The sequence below is a fragment of the Salvelinus namaycush genome, chromosome 3 (assembly GCF_016432855.1).
Source record: "Salvelinus namaycush isolate Seneca chromosome 3, SaNama_1.0, whole genome shotgun sequence".
Taxonomy (NCBI): domain Eukaryota; kingdom Metazoa; phylum Chordata; class Actinopteri; order Salmoniformes; family Salmonidae; genus Salvelinus; species Salvelinus namaycush.
Genome location: NC_052309.1, coordinates 44,384,918 through 44,401,495, shown reverse-complemented (window position 1 = coordinate 44,401,495; position 16,578 = coordinate 44,384,918). Strand labels below are relative to the sequence as shown.

The window sequence follows — 16,578 nt, the reverse complement described above, 5'->3', positions numbered from 1 at the left end:
ACATTCAGAGACTTGTCTCGAAGCCACTCCTGCATTGTCTTGGCTGTGTGCTTAGGTTTGTCCTGTTGGAAGGTGAACATTCGCCCCAGTCTGAGATCCTGATCTCTCTGGAGCAGGTTTTCATCAAGGATTTCTTTGTACTTTGCCCCGTTCATCTTTTCCCTCAATCCTGACTATTCTCCCAGTCCCTGCCGCTGAAAAACATCCCCAGAGCATGATGCTGCCTCCACCATGCTTCACCGTAGGGGATGTGGCCTGATAGTCTTTAGGTGCCTTTTAGCAAACTCCAAGCAGCTGTCATGTGCCTTTTCCTGAGGAGTGGCTTCCGTCTGGCCACTCTACCATAAAAGCCTGATTGGTGGAGTGCTGCATAGATGGTTGTCCTTCTGGAAGGTTCTCCCACCTCCACAGAGGAACTCTAGAGCTCTATCAGAGTAATTATCGGGTTCTTGGTCACCTCCCTGCCCCTTCTCCCCAATTGCTCAGTATGGCCGGGTGGCCAGCTCTTGGAGTCTTGGTGGTTCCAAACTTCTTCCATTTAAGAATGATGGAGGCCACTGTGTGTTTTGGGACCTTCAATGCTGCAAAAATGTTTTGGTACACTTCTCCAGATCTGTGCCTCAACACAATCCTGTCTCTGAGCTCTACGGATAATTCCTTCGACCTCATGGCTTGTTTTTGCTCTGACATCCAATGTCAGCTGTGGGACCTTATAAAGACAGGTGTGTGCCTTTCCAAATAATGTCCAATCAATTGAATTTACCACAGGTGGACTTCAATCAAGTTGTAGAAACATCTCAAGGATGATTAATGGAAACAGGCTGCACCTGAGCTCAATTTCGAGTCTCATAGCAAAGGGTCTGAATACTTATGTCAATAAGGTATATTTGTTTTTTATTTTTTATAAATTTTCTAAAAACCTGTTTTTGCTTTGTTATTAAGTGGTATTGTGTGTAGATTGCTAAGGATTTTAATTTATTTAATCCATTTTAGAATTATGCTGCAACGTAACAAAATGTGGAAAAAGTCAAAGGGTCTGAATACTTTCTGAATGCACTGTAATTCCATCAGACTAGCCTGTCTTATTTGTCGTGATTTCATGTCAATGGTTTATTTTCATGTCAATGGCTTTGAAATGCTATTGTTGTCTTCAGTTGCCTTAGAAAGATGATGTGTCAATGCCTTGGGAATTGTGTCACATTACCTCTCTGACAAACAATACCCCACCAATAATAGTCCAGGGGGGGGAAATACCAAATGTGCTAGGCCTGCCTGGCACAGTCAGCAGGCTCAGCTCAGGGTTAGGTTTTGTCCTTAGTTGCTCTGCCCTGTCTCATGTAGGAGGGAGAGAAAGAGGAGAGTGAGATCGAGAGAGTTTTACACTGCTTTTATAAAAGCCTGGTTGCACAAAATTATGCTTTCTTCCATTTCAGCAAACTTGCTGTAAAACCACATGGCCCTGAGCGTGTGAAAAGTACATGTTCCCTCATCAGCAATGATGCCTTGTGATCTGGTCTGAGCCCTCGATGTAACATGGATTGCAAATTGTCACGGCAACGACGACGGGTTAGGGCACTCTTCCAGCTCAGCGTTCTAGGTATTCCACGGCTTTCTTTTTTGAAAGAGGGGGTGGTGTCATTGTCACCCCTGTCAATGTTTTTTTTTTCAGAGACGTCATGCCCATAGGGGGCACAGAGGCACGTGCCCTTCAGATTTGTCCTGTTTAAAAAAATATCATCGTTTGTTGTTTCTCTGTAATACTACGAGCCACCTAGCAATTTTATGAAATTGGCTTTAGCTAGCCCAGATAGGTTTCCAATCTCGCAACTTCATAATTACCTACCAAGAAGCCATTTCAGGCTATCAATCAAGTTAGAGTAGCTTGTCTAACTTTCTTAGCTGGCATGCCTGCTGGCAAGGTTGGTAGACTACAAAGCAAGCAATTACTAAATGTACTGAATAATACTTACATTCCTTTCAATATTTTACCCAGATCTTAGCAGAGATGCAGAGAAGTATTTTGTTTCTTAAAAAAAAAAACTGTCAGGAGGATACAGACAGCTCAAGAGGTATGCTTAGATATGCAGAAAAATATACATATAGATTTAAGTATAATGATTATGGCATACTTTGTGTCCCCTTAGGATTTTGGGGTGGAACACTGACTGGGTTCCTGTATGTGTGTGTGTGTGTGTGTGTGTGTGTGTGTGTGTGTGTGTGTGTGTGTGTGTGTGTGTGTGTGTGTGTGTGTGTGTGTGTGTGTGTGTGTGTGTGTGTGTGTGTGTGTGTGTGTGTGTGTGTTGGAGTGGAATAACCTCTTGAAATGCAATCCAAGTCATTCCGCAGCCCTCACCTAATGCACCAGGCCTTGAGTGATTTTGCTGAGTTTTACTATCCCGCATTGTTTTTATTAGCTATTGCACACGCTTGAAGTTTTACAGTTTGATGGCCAGTGATCGTTATCATTATCAGGGTCAGTTACAATACCGATCAACTGCGCTGTTACGTTACGCTTCATTTGGCTTAGCCGCTCCCACTTTACAAACCATCCTCCATCGTTTTCAAAATTGAAGTTATATGGGAGGTGTGTAACCTAGATCCCATATTGACTTTGAAACCCAGAGCCCAGCGCATTTTGCTTTGATTGTAGATGGAGACCTCATTTGAGGCAGTCTGGATGTGTTGATTTTGATTTTTAAAAAGGCCATCCTGGGCAACGACTGTCCAAATTCACTATGGGCGTGTAATCGCTGGCCAGGGGAACCAACCAACCAATATGCACACAGATATATCTCCCTACGCTGTTGCTCTCCTCCTCCAACTCCAAGAGTGGTGAACCGGATAGCGCTGCCTCCTAATCAGCGTTCAACTCAAGGCACAGTCATTTGGATCAGTAAGGGAGGGTTAAGAGAGGGAGGGAGGGTAAGAAAGGGAGCAGATGGAGGGAGCTGAAGCAGAGCGATTTAACAGCAGCCTAGGGAAATAGATTAAGGCGAGGTTGCAGTGAGGACAGGTCGGAGTATATTAAACAGTGGCACATTTCCATCTGGAGTTAAGGCGGAGGTCACGGGGAGTAATGGTAACATGCCATTTGGAAGCACGTTGCAGTGCTACTGGTTAGCTTTATTTCCTTTCAACGTTTTTTCTATCTTTGTTTTTTGTGGAGAGATGCTTAATGACTTAGGTGATGTTGATTTTTTTTTTACACATTTATCGAGACATTGCCCAAACTGAGTATCATTTGTTGATAAATCACCTGGCTGTGTGGGTCTGAAGCACCTGCCTGAAGTCTAGAAATGGGAAAAAGATTAACACAGTCCAGATAGGGTATATGGCAAACTAGCAATTGTCCTTTTGAATCCAGCTCGAAATCGCAGCATATCTTATCATGTGAGGATCACATTTTGCATTTATTAACACCAAAACCCCACCCAATATAACTTTAACACCTTCCCCACCCAGTATGTCTCTCATAGCCCCACTTCGGCATCCCCCTTTCTCCCAGTGAGCAGAGGGCCACCTGGTGGCTTCTTCGTGGTATTGCACTTCCACAACACCCATATAGTAGAACTATGAGTCTGAGAGTCTGTGTTGCAGGGCAGTAAAGGAGGAGGTTGCGCCAGTGAGTAGCTGTCTTCTCCATTTACTGTCTATAAGGAAGACGGCTCTCCATTTCACTGGGGAGATTTGAAAATGCAATTATCTTTATAGGTGCTGGTCAATACAGGCCATGACTGCTACATGATGGTTTATCAGGGCACCCGGCGTAGTAGGTTAGTGAGACGAATTACCTATATCTACAGGGCCCCTGATTAGACAGACAAGCCCCCAGCAATATCTAGTAAAAGTTTAATTGAACAGCTATGTGTTGGAAGTGATTTATTGAAGAGGATAGACAGTGAGTGAGGAAGGAGCACGGGGGCGAGGGGGTGAAGGAGGAAGGGAATCGTGCATGGGAGTAGAAAGGGGAGGTATGGTTGACAGAACAGTGTGAACATAATGAGAGCTGGTGCGTGAGAGAAAAGGATGAAAAGAGGGATCCTTTGGAGAACAGAACTGGCCCACTCACAGCAGCAACAACAGCATGAAGCATCACTGTTTAGAAGCTCTGGGTTTGTGTTGGGAAGCCGTGTGCTCGCCGATCCCCATTGTTATCATCTTGTGTAATCGTTCAATCAATTGGTGGGAGTTGTTTTTCTCTTTTACTTTTCATTTTTGTACCCGACGCTTTCAAAAACAAGCTGACCCAAATCGAGGGATTGTCCCTTTTGTCCTCTTGTTTCCTTACTCTGTCAGTCCATCCCAGGTCTCCTGTATTTCCTCTGACATTCAATGGGCACTGGATATAATCGGATATTTCGTTGATCTTTAGAAGTGCTCAAAATGACATTTATCTCGTCATCAAATTAATATGGCGCTGATGTTTATTTTCTGTTGGCAAGAGGGGTCGAGAGATGAGACGCCGCATCAAGACGGATGGAGAAGCTCTCTGAACCGCATAACAATAATAGAATTCTCCCCAGCACTTAATCTCACACTGCTTCCGGTGTAATCGTCAAGGCTCCCCTGCCCTGAAAATCATTGTACCTTGTCAAGTGTATCGGTATTCAGATTCCTCACAGAGAGTAACCGAGTATCCAATCACAATGTGACAACTTGCTTTTGTTCTGGCAGCATTCATATATGTGCAAACGTCTCTCTTTCTTTCTCTCTCTCTCTCTCTCTCTCTCTCTCTCTCTCTCTCTCTCTCTCTCTCTCTCTCTCTCTCTCTCTCTCTGATGTGATCTCTGAAAATGTCAGCAACTTGGTTTCAGAGAAGCCCTGATTTTCTTGTTCTCTTCGTCTGTTGGCAGCGCTCAGTTCCACTCGCCTTATCAAATAAATTGGAGAGCGGCTTTTCCCCGATTGCCTCCACAGAAAGGTTCTGGCTCACCCGAGGGTCTTCTGCTCATGGCTTCGGCTGATGGGAAAACTACTTAGAATAATTGTTTTCCAGGAGGACGGATTCCCAGCCACCGTTGTCCCTACCACCGTCATGCAGTGCCTGTGTGTGTGTGTATCTGTGGTTTGTGTGTGTGTGTGCATAAGTGTTTGTGTGTGCAGATAGCTGCATGCATCAGTGCCGTCAGGGTGTGTGTTTGTGTGCCTGAGTGTGTGCACCTGCATGTCTGTGGTTTGTGTGTGCGTGCAGATGGCTGCATTTGCATCAATGCCATCAGGGCACAGATAATGGAGTCTCCACTTGAGGGAAACACATCAGCCCACCTCACTACTTAAAGATAAGACAGGAGCCGTAACCTGCTCTCTCAACCCCTTCTCCCTCCCAGGCAGCCTCTGTTTTGGGTACTGTAATTGCATGTAAGTAGTTAGGGAGCCATATTTGAAACAGCTTTTTAAACTCTTGTTGTGATTGTAATGAGGCAGCTCTACATCTTCTCTGTTTTGGTTTTCTACACTTTTTCTCGTTGCCTATTTGGTCTGTGGAAACTACTTAACCCTGCCATGACCGCTAGATGAGTCAAAACAAGGGGCCAGGTGTAAAGCTGATCAAATGAAGTGCATGTTTTTATCAGCTCAAATAATCAGGATAACTTAAGTTGTTTTGCATTTTGAGATTGGTAGTTGGATAGTTACGAGTACAAACATGATCGTCATTCTTCGGGTTACCCTTTCCTGCTTTTGTCAAAACTGTTTTTCTCAGATTAATACACTTTACGCACGCTCATGTGGAGCCCTATCAGATCGACAGTTATACGCTCCTATACTCTGCATCTTCGAAGAGCCCCAAGAAAACTATTATACGTGCCTTTGGTCCTTTTCTCCTCCGATGATTTGTCAGATTAGTGTAAATCCTGACTGTCGGGTCATCCCTCGCTGTCCACGTCCCTTATCGTCTTTTGTTTTAGCGAGAGATTACTGAAGATGCTGATAATTCCTGACCCATGGCGGCTGCCCCTTCACATGGCCTAGGCTGGCCACTCGGTTTACCATCAGACGAGCATCAGCAGTGTGACAAGTGCATCCAATCTTTTTGGGGTGCCAGGCATCTCTTTGCAAAGCGAACATCTGTCCTGATGGCTGCCCGCTGCCAATTATGGCAGAATGTCCACATGGCTAGAGAGGGAGGTTGACACAGCCTCGTATTGATGTTCCTCTCATATTCCCACAATAATGAGCAGGAGGCATGTGCTGCTCCCCCGAGGCGATGCAAAGCTAAGGTCTCTCTCTTGCTCGCTCTATCTCTTTAGTCAACTTTGGGTCTGATGAGACTTTACTTTTGATATAATGTACAGGTATGAGGGATATCAGAAAGGACTATGGTCAACATTGTATTTTATGCCGAACAGTGAGTCTCAAGGTCTGGCATACACAATATCTGAGATCACAATTCAATAAATAACTACTCATGAACTACTTGTGGACCTTCAATGAACCCCTGTTGAATGGTGCCTTTGTGTAAAAGATTATTTAATAGTCTCTTGTGCTATTTTCTACAGCAGTCAACTGCAGCGCACCTTGTAAACATAATCCATGGTTGTTGTGGCAGTTTTGAAATAATAGCTCTGTCAGTGCAATTCATGGCTTATGTGGAGTGGCACCGGAATATGTTTGAGCCTCACATTACATCAAACTCGGACTCCCGAGTGGCGCAGCGGTCTAAGGCACTGCATCTCAGTGCAAGAGGCATCACTACAGTCCCTGGTTTGAATCCAGGCTGTATCGCATCCTGCCGTGATTGGGAGTCCCATAAGGCGGCGCACAATTGGCCCAGCATCGTCCGGGTTTGGCTGGGGAAGGCCGTCTTTGTAAATAAGAATTTGTTCTTATTAACTGACTTGCCTAGTGAAGTAACATTTTTAAAAAGCTGCAAATTCAAGGGTGCAAAATCCTGGAAACATATAATAAGGTTTCGCAAGCTTCCTTAAACATGTCATGCCGAGCTGTTATGTCACGGATTGAATCACATCACACGAAACAGGCACTGCATTAAGCACAGGGCCAAGGACAAGCATACATTGATAGCCAAATAATATATTGTCATGGAATGGGAATTTGTTTTGACTGCAGAACTCCCAAGTGGAGAAGTTGTATCAGATAAACGAATGGAGCTTCAGTCGACAGATGAGTGGAAAAAGGCTTTGCTGACCAAATGTAGTTGTTGAAGAGGCCCTGTTTTTGCAGTAGAGCAAAAGGGAGTGCAGATTATGCCTTTGAGACATTCTAGTGCTGACATTTTAGTTCCTTTTTATTAACTTTTTTGCCTGCATTTGCTTTTCGAGGTCTGCCGAGGGTACCGACGTGAAAGCCCAACGTTGGCCTCCCAACGGTGGCAAATCACTTTATCTGTGAGCTGTTGTCACCGCCAACATGGTCAAATGTTTGTTTTTATCACTCCTCACCGCAACATGCTACCTCTAGCAACTGCCAAAAAACTGATGTGCAATCTGTGAGTGGTTTCTAAACAAAGGATTTGTTGTGGATGCTGGATAATTTCACACACAGGAGAGTTGTGTCTGGGAGAGCCTGAAAACGGGGAAGAAAAGTGAGGGAAGAGGCGGATATGGCTGGATTGGGCATTAGACTTGTACCTAAAGAACAATCAACAGTGTTTCTATTAATATTTTAGTTTCCAGTGAAAACCTTCTCTTTGCTGTAATTTGACTGGTGTAAATGTGAAGAATAAACATAGCCCGTTACACTACCTGGATTAATACTGCCTATAAGCCATTGATTCAGATGGCTTGAAACCACATTAGCAACCAAGTCTTGGTGTTGACTCCTTGCCAACTTTGAACACTGTGTTCTGTCTTGTTTACCGGGAGGTGGTCTGCTCATCATAGCTTGGTACTGAAGGTGACACTTGGAGCTGGGCTAGATCTTTAGAGCCGTCTTCTTTCATCTGAACCAAACCAATCCAACTCTGTTTGTGGGTTTACTGTTTGGAAAGGGCACACTCCAGGTGTGCACCGTTCCTCCACACAGATTCACTCTCTAGGGAAAGATGCGTGCGATAACTGCATACAGAGATTCAAATCTTGCCTTGCACCTTCAGAGATTTACCATTTGAAAATGAAGGTGTTTTTTTAGAGGGCGGGCAGCAGCGTAGAGCGGGAGATAAGAGTAAACCTAGGCCTCATTGAAAAACAGGGAGCTGCAGCCTCTCTTGGTCATGGTCCAGTCATCAGGTGAGTGCAGAGGGAGCAGGCAGTTCAAAGGCAAAGGGAGGGAGTGCGGAGGGAGCAGGCAGTTCAAAGGCAAAGGGAGGGAGTGCAGAGGGAGCAGGCAGTTCAAAGGCAAAGGGAGGGAGTGCAGAGGGAGCAGGCAGTTCAAAGGCAAAGGGAGGGAGTGCAGAGGGAGCAGGCAGTTCAAAGGCAAAGGGAGGGAGTGCGGAGGGAGCAGGCAGTTCAAAGGGAGGGAGTGCAGAGGGAGCAGGCAGTTCAAAGGCAAAGGGAGGGAGTGCGGAGGGAGCAGGCAGTTCAAAGGCAAAGGGAGGGAGTGCAGAGGGAGCAGGCAGTTCAAAGGGAGGGAGTGCGGAGGGAGCAGGCAGTTCAAAGGCAAAGGGAGGGAGTGCGGAGGGAGCAGGCAGTTCAAAGGCAAAGGGAGGTAGTGCGGAGGGAGCAGGCAGTTCAAAGGCAAAGGGAGGGAGTGCAGAGGGAGCAGGCAGTTCAAAGGCAAAGGGAGGGAGTGCAGAGGGAGCAGGCAGTTCAAAGGGAGGGAGTGCAGAGGGAGCAGGCAGTTCAAAGGGAGGGAGTGCAGAGGGAGCAGGCAGTTCAAAGGCAAAGGGAGGGAGTGCGGAGGGAGCAGGCAGTTCAAAGGCAAAGGGAGGGAGTGCAGAGGGAGCAGGCAGTTCAAAGGGAGGGAGTGCAGAAGGAGCAGGCAGTTCAAAGGGAGGGAGCGTTTGAAACCAGTTGGGGGTTAAGCCGGCAGAAAGATTCACCCCCTCAATGAATTTGCTGTCACCCTTTTTAAGTGTTTGGTCAGCTTTGGGGTGGCAGGTAGCCTAGTGGTTAGAGCGTTGGGCCAGTAACTGAAAGGTTGCTAGATCGAATCCCCGAGCTGACAAGGAAACAATCTGTCGTTCTACCCCTGAACAAGGGGCCGTCATTGTAAATAAGAATTTGTTCTTAACAGACTTACCTAGTTAAATAAAATCAAATGTATATATGATTACAAGAGCCTGAAGAAATATGGTCAGAATTCCGATGTATAGGTCGCAGAACAACCTGCCAGGCATACTGCTGACTCTCATCCTCCCCAAGTTGCACAATGGGAAGGAGTTTGCTGTTTTGACAAGCCTTAACTGTACGCATCATCATGTTATGTTAATTAGTTACCATCAAACCTCTGCAAAACACACAATTTGGTTCCCAGCTGTGTCTGCCACCACACTGCAACAAAGATATGAGTCAATTCTGTATCAGATGTGAACATTGCCAGTTGCAGGTTTTTGATTTGCGATCCCCTCTGATATCTCCTTGGTTCGAACATTCTAAATTTCCCAGCATGCCCTTCTTAAGAACATATCCCTGCCAGCCAGGTTTTCTTCCTTCTCTTTTCCTCCGGCTCTTCAGCTGCAAGGCTCTGTACTGACTGTCAAACCTCAAAGCTGTTTACTTGGAGTGATCAACAAGATAGATATTGGAGTGCTCGAGATGATTGTTGAGATTGCTGTTCATGATCCAGAGGCAAGGAGTGCCCTTCACTCAATATAGTTGCTTTCCGTTGCATAGAGCCATCACTGGATTGTTGTGTTTGAAGGTGTTAACCACACTCTTTGACAATCTGAGAAATGTATTCAAGACTAGATGGATGAAGAGCTATGCACCAATCCACGTTAGCTAAATGTGCTAAACAAGATGATTCTCCATAGGTTACATACAACAGCTAATTAATACACATTGAGGGTTAAAGAGAAGTCATTTCTTAAATGCTCTTTCAGAGCATGTGTTTGCACTCAAAACATTTTAGCTATATGGCCTTGAAGGATTAGGAGCATTTAGAGCTAACCGCTCTTGTTTAGCAGTCATCCACTTCAGCGCAGTGCTTAATAGAAGTTGCCATGGCAGACGGCAACTGTGTGGAATGAATAAATAATAGTAGTGTCTTAGCCGAAGTAGTTCACACAGGCTCCTCCATTTTCCTCTATCAGGGCTACAAAGCTGGCGAGAGTATTACAGAATCAGTGCTTATTACTAGTCACAGCTGAACCTTTCTGATTTGCTACGCTCACTCATTACTCGGCTTTGTGCGAGTGCTAGGGCAAGTTCAATTCACATTCCTCATACCCTCTCATTTATATGGGGGAATTAATCAGAGTCACTGAAATGGATCATAGTCCTAAAAACCCTTGTGCAGTACAATATTCAAGCTCTCTCAAAAGATTATGGAACCAAAGAATATGGAGTGGATTTTTATAATTTTCCTGATGCTTAATATACAGTTGGCTGGATGAGAAATACTCTCGAGTGCAATAGCCTTTGTCTTTAGATAAGATGTATCACCACATTGTCCATATACATCAGCGGTCACCAACCTTTTCGGAGTCGAGGTCACTTTCGGAGTCAAAAAGCAAGCGGAGATCTACCGCTCAGATTATTGTTTTTAACATGATTTAAAAAATTTAAGCCTATGCAACATTAACCTAATAAAAATAGTTCTGTAGGAATTATGTTTGTGCAGTAAGCCTAACCTGATGGTGAAACTTGAGTCGCACGGGGTTTTTTATGCCTAATGCACAAATTCATGTTGTTCCTATGACCAGAGAAGGTGAAATATTCCTCTATAAAGAAATAGACACGACAAGTTGCTAATAATAAAAATTCATGCCTACTGATACATTCATTGTAGCTGCAGTGCTGGTTGTAGCATGAGTGGAAGTAGGGAGAAGCACGTTTTATGTTTTGCAAAAGTGTTGAATAAAAACAGTGTTGACAGTGCTGAATAAAAACATGAACTCACTCTTTACTGTATTCTTTGACAATCTCTCTCTGGTTATGGTTTTAAAGGTTATGAAATCTCATGTAGGCTATTATCAAACTTTGCTGTGGGGTTGTGGAAGCTGTAGGCTCAGTGATTTAAGCTATCCGATTGGCCAGTGCAGTAGGCGCACTTGATTTAGCTTGATTCAGCTCCCTTCAGACAAATGAAATGGTTCAAAATGGGAAAACTTTGCCTACCCGGTATGCAGGGCTTCTGAATCAAGTGCATCTACCTCCAACAGCACAAGGAGTGCAAGGCTTTATCGTTGACTATTCTACAGAAATGTTTAGTGATTGACTAGGAATGCCGCAATCGACCGGTTGGTGACCACTGATCTACATTAACTTTCAATGATTGATCTTTTGAAATTGCATTTGCCCCAATGTAATACAGTGCACATGATGGAACTCTAATATAAAAACAAACCGACCAACCTCTGACCTCGCAGATAAATCATGAACTGTTCATGAAGTTGATGTATTCCTTTTATCTGTCGATTACAGGGTCAAGGCAAAGAAAGGGGTGAATCTTCTACAAACCAAGTCAAAGAATGCCCAGTGGACTGTGGACTGGGAGGTGCAGTCCGGGGCAAAGCATTCCATCACCACCATCAACGTGAACAAGAACAAAGGAGTACAAGCCGGGTAAGTCAACAGCCTTAGGACTAAACACAAACCATCTAACTTAAACATCACAGAGTGAGTGAGGTGGTCGTGCCCAGCACACTGGTAAAAACTTTAAGATTTGTTCTTTGAAAGACGATACGAGACATCTTCAAAACGTCCTATTTACAATAGACCTATTTGCAATTTACTGTAGATATGGATCCAGTTTAGGGTAGCTGTCCAAAAGATCTTTGGATATGCTTTGTTAAATAAATTGCTTAAATGCAAAGCCATAAAAAATATATTTAGATAAGGTATGATATGCATAAAAGATATGCTTACACCAATGATTTCAACATTTTTCCCTGCTTGGCAGAAAGCTGATTGGGGGACCACTACATTAAACTGTAGTTTTCAAATGCATGCTTTTTACAGCTTGATTATCAACTTCAGTGATGGATCCATTTTATGTGTAGACAAAACCAATAGAAAAATGCCAAAATGATATGTACAGTTTAACTTTTATATGTTGCTGCATTACAGTGCCATGGAGATGGGATTCTGTCATTGCCAAAAATGGCAGCAATATCATTGCCCGTCACTGGGCAAAGGTACCCATGATTATATCAAATTTTATTTGTCACATGCGCCGAATACAACCTTACCGTGAAATGCTTACTTACAAGCCCTTAACCAACAATGCAGTTTTAAGAAAATAGAGTTAAGAAAATATTTACTAAATGATCTAAAGTAGAAAAAAAGGCTATAGGGGGTACCGGTATCGAGTCAATGTGCGGGGGTACAGGTTAGTCGAGGTCATTTGTACATGTAGGTAGGGGTAAAGTGACTATGCATAGATAATAAACAGCGAGTAGCAGCAGTGTAAAAACAAAGGGGGGGATCAATGCAAATAGTCTGGGTGGCCATTTCATTAATTGTTCAGCAGCCTTATGGCTTGGGGTAGAAGCTGTTAACTTGTTTGGGATAGGGAGCAGCATTTTCACTTTTGGATGAATAGCATGCCCAGAGTGAACTGCCTCCTACTCAGTCCCAGATGCTAATATATGCATATTATTAGTAGTATTGGATAAAAACACTCTGAAGTTTCTAAAACTGTTTGAATGATGTCTGTGAGTATAACAGAACTCATATGGCAGGCAAAAACCTGAGAAGAAATCCAAACAGGAAGTGGGAAATATGAGGTTTGTAGTTTTTGAACTCACCCCTATCGAATACACAGTGGGATATGGGTTATTTTTCACTTCCTACGGCTTCCACTAGATGTCAACCATCTTTAGAACGTGGTTTCAGGCTTCTCATGTGAAGTGGGGCCGGATGGGAGCTGTTTTACTAAGGGGTCTGCCTACAGCCTCTTTCTCAGTCATGCACTTTCACTTGAGAGGTTGGTCTCGTTCCAGTGCAATTCTACAGACAATGGAATTCTCCGGTTGGAACAGTATTGAACTTTTATGATAAAAATATCCTAAAGATTGATTCTATACTTAGTTGGACAAGTTTCTTCGACCTGTAATATAACTTTTTGAACGTTTCGTCCGAATGGACCAGATCGCGCTTTTGGATTGTTTACCAAACGCCCTAACAAAAGAAGCTATTGGACATAAATGGACATGATGGACATTATCGAACAAAACAGGCATTTATTGTGGAACTGCGATTCCTGGGAGTGCATTCTGATGAAGATCATCAAAGGTAAGTGAATATTTATACATGAATAATATGAATAATGTTGACTACCCAACATGGTGGAGATTTCTCTGGCTGGTTTGGGCTCTGAGCGCCGTTCTCAGATTATGCTTTTTCCGTAAAGTTTTTTTGAAATCTGACACAGCGGTTGCATTAAGGAGAAGTGTATCTAAAGTTTCATGTATAATCGCTGTATTTTCATCAACATTTATTATGAGTATTTCTGTGAATTCATGTGGCTCTCTGCAATATCACTGCATGTTTTGGAACTACTGAATCTAACACGTCAATGTAAAATACGATTTTTGTTTATAAATATGAACTTTACCGAACAAAACATACATGTATTGTGTAACATGAAGTCCTATGAGTGTCATCTGATAAAGGTCATCAAAGGTTAGTGATTCATTTTATCTCTATTTGTGCTTCTTGTGACTCCTCTCTTTGGCGGGAAAAATGGCTGGGTTTATCTGTGACTTGGTGGTGACCTAACATAATCGTTTGTGGAGCTTTCGCTGTAAAGCATTTTTGAAATCAGACAATTAACGAGAATTTTATCTTTAAAATGCTGCCTAATACTTGTATGTTTGAGAAATTTATGAGATTCCTGTTGTTTTGTATTTGGCGCCCTGCAATTTTATTGACTGTTGGCGAGGGGTTCCGCTAGCGGAACGGGGTTCAGTCCTAGACAGGTTAAGGAGCCTTTTGGACCTAGACTTGGTGCTCCGTTACCGCTTGCCATGCAGTGGCAGAGGGAATCGTTTATGACTTGGGTGACTGGAGTCTGACAATTTTTTTGGCCTTCCTATGGCACCGCCTAATATATAGGTCCTGGATGGCAGGAAGCTTGGCCCCAGTGATGAACTACCCTCTGTAGCGCCTTACGGTCTGATGCCGAGCAGTTGGCATACCAGGCGGTGATGCAACCGGTCACGATGCTCTTGATGGTGCAGCTCTAGAACTTTTTGAGGATCTGGGTAACCATGCCAAATCTTTTCAGTCCCCTGAGGCGGAAAAATCATTGGTGTGCCCTCCTCGCGACTTTCTTGGTGTTTAGACAATGATAGTGTTGTGTCTGGACTATCATTAAATGTGATGACTGTTATCAAATCAATTCTCTATATGTAATTATTATTACGTGATTAAACTAATCATGTAAACTTTAATTAACTAGGAAGTCGGGGCACCACATGAAAATGTTTGTGGAGTCTCTATTTCCTGAATCGACTCTTCAGAAATTGTCATATCTTATCGATTAGTCTTCTATTAATGTATTGTTATTACCTTATCAGTTCTCATTACTGAACGTCGCAAACCCTTGGATATCTGCACAAACCCTAGCCTAAATGATGAATCGGCAATATACAAATTGGCTTAATTATTTATTTACTAACTAAATAATCACAGAAATACATAACAAACAAACAGTAGATATTGGTTACTAACACAATGCATTGATAAGTCCCTAGTGGGCTAAACCGGTATGACTGCTTGCTAGACAATTTAAAGGGTTGGAACCAGAAAAGAGCGGGAGAGACAAAATGGATTGACAACACACAGTTGATAATTACTGTTGATGTCGGAGGTTTAGATACACTTAGGTCATTAAAACTCGTTTTTCAACCACTCCACAAATGTCTTGTTAACAAACTATAGTTTTGGCAAGTCGGTTAGGACATCTACTTTGTGCATGACACAAGTAATTTTTCCAACAATTGTTTACAGACAGATTATTTCACCTATAATTCACTGTATCACAATTCCAGTGGGTCAGAAGTTTAAATACACTAAGTTGACTGTGCCTTTAAACAGCTTGGAATTAGGTCATTATGTAATTATGTCATGGCTTTAGAAGCTTCTGATAGGCTAATTGATATCATATCAATTGGAGATGTACCTGTGGATGTTTTTCAAGGTCTACCTTCAAACTCAGTGCCTCTTTGCTTGATATCATGGGAAAATCAAAAGAAATCAGCCAAGACCTCAGAAAATAAATTGTAGACCTTCACAAGTCTGGTTCATCCTTGGGAGCAATTTCCAAACACCTGAAGGTTCCACGTTCATCTGTACAAACAATAGTAGGCAAGTATTAACACCATGGGACCACGCAGCTGCCATACCGCTCAGGAAGGAGACACGTTCTGTCTCCTAGAGATGAACGTACTTTGGTGCGAAAATTGCAAATCAATCCCAGAACAACAGCAAAGAACCTTGTGATTCTTTGCTGGAGGAAACGGGTACAAAATTATCTATATCCACAGTAAAACGAGTCCTATATCAACATAACCTGAAAAGCCGCTCAGCAAGGAAGAAGCCACTGCTCCAAAACCGCCATAAAAAAGCCAGACTACGGTTTGCAACATGGGGACAAAGATTGTACTTTTTGAAGAAATGTCCTATGGTCTGATGAAACAAAAATAGAACTGTTTGGCCATAATCACCATCGTTATGTTTGGAGTGAAAGGGGGACGCTTGCAAGCCGAAGAACACCATCCCAACCGTGAAGCACAGGTGTGGCAGCATCATGTTGTGGGGGTGATTTGCTGCAGGAGGGACTGGTGCACTTCACAAAATAGATGGCATCATGAGGATGGAAAATTATGTAGATATATTGAAGCATCACCTCAAGACATCAGTCTGGAAATTAAAGCTTGGTCGCAAATGGGTCTTTCAAGTGGACAATGACCCCAAGCATACTTCCATAATTGTGTTTTAAGGAGAACAAAGTCAAGGTATTGGAGTGGCCATCACAAAGCCCTGACCTCAATCCTATAGAAAATTTGTGGGCATAACTGAAAAGCGTGTGCGAGCAAGGAGGCCTACAAACCTGACTCAGTTACTCCAGCTCTGTCAAGAGGAATGGTCCAAAATTCACCCAACTTATTGTGGGAATCTTGTGGAAGGCTACCCGAAACGTTTGACCCAAGTTAAACAATTTAAAGGCAATGCTACCAAATACTAATTGAGTGTATGTAAACTTCTGACCCACTGGGAATGTGATGAAAAAAATAAAAGCTGAAATAAATCATTCTCTCTACTATTATTCTGACATTTCACATTCTGAAAATGAAAATGTGATCCTAACTGACCTAAAACAGGGCATTTTTACTCTGATTAAATGTCAGGAATTGTGAAAAACTGAGTTTACATACACCTTAGCCAAATACATTTAAACTTCAACTGTACATTCATTGAAATGCTAATCCTTTGCACATGAATGGCCGCTCATTCGAGAATAAATGCAATGTATATATTTAGGCCCATATGTCGTTGTTGTCTTCTCTGTGAG

At 43.1% G+C, this 16,578-nt stretch overlaps 1 protein-coding gene across 1 annotated transcript in view; it reads left to right on the top strand.

The window, feature by feature from the left end:
• Positions 1 to 16,578, top strand: part of LOC120043889 (transmembrane protein 132E-like) — a 106,794-nt gene that overhangs the window by 38,774 nt on the left and 51,442 nt on the right. The window contains exon 3 of the mRNA XM_038988492.1: positions 11,484 to 11,624. Within this exon, the coding sequence (XP_038844420.1) occupies positions 11,484 to 11,624 (141 nt within the window). The remainder of the gene's footprint in view (positions 1 to 11,483; positions 11,625 to 16,578) is intronic.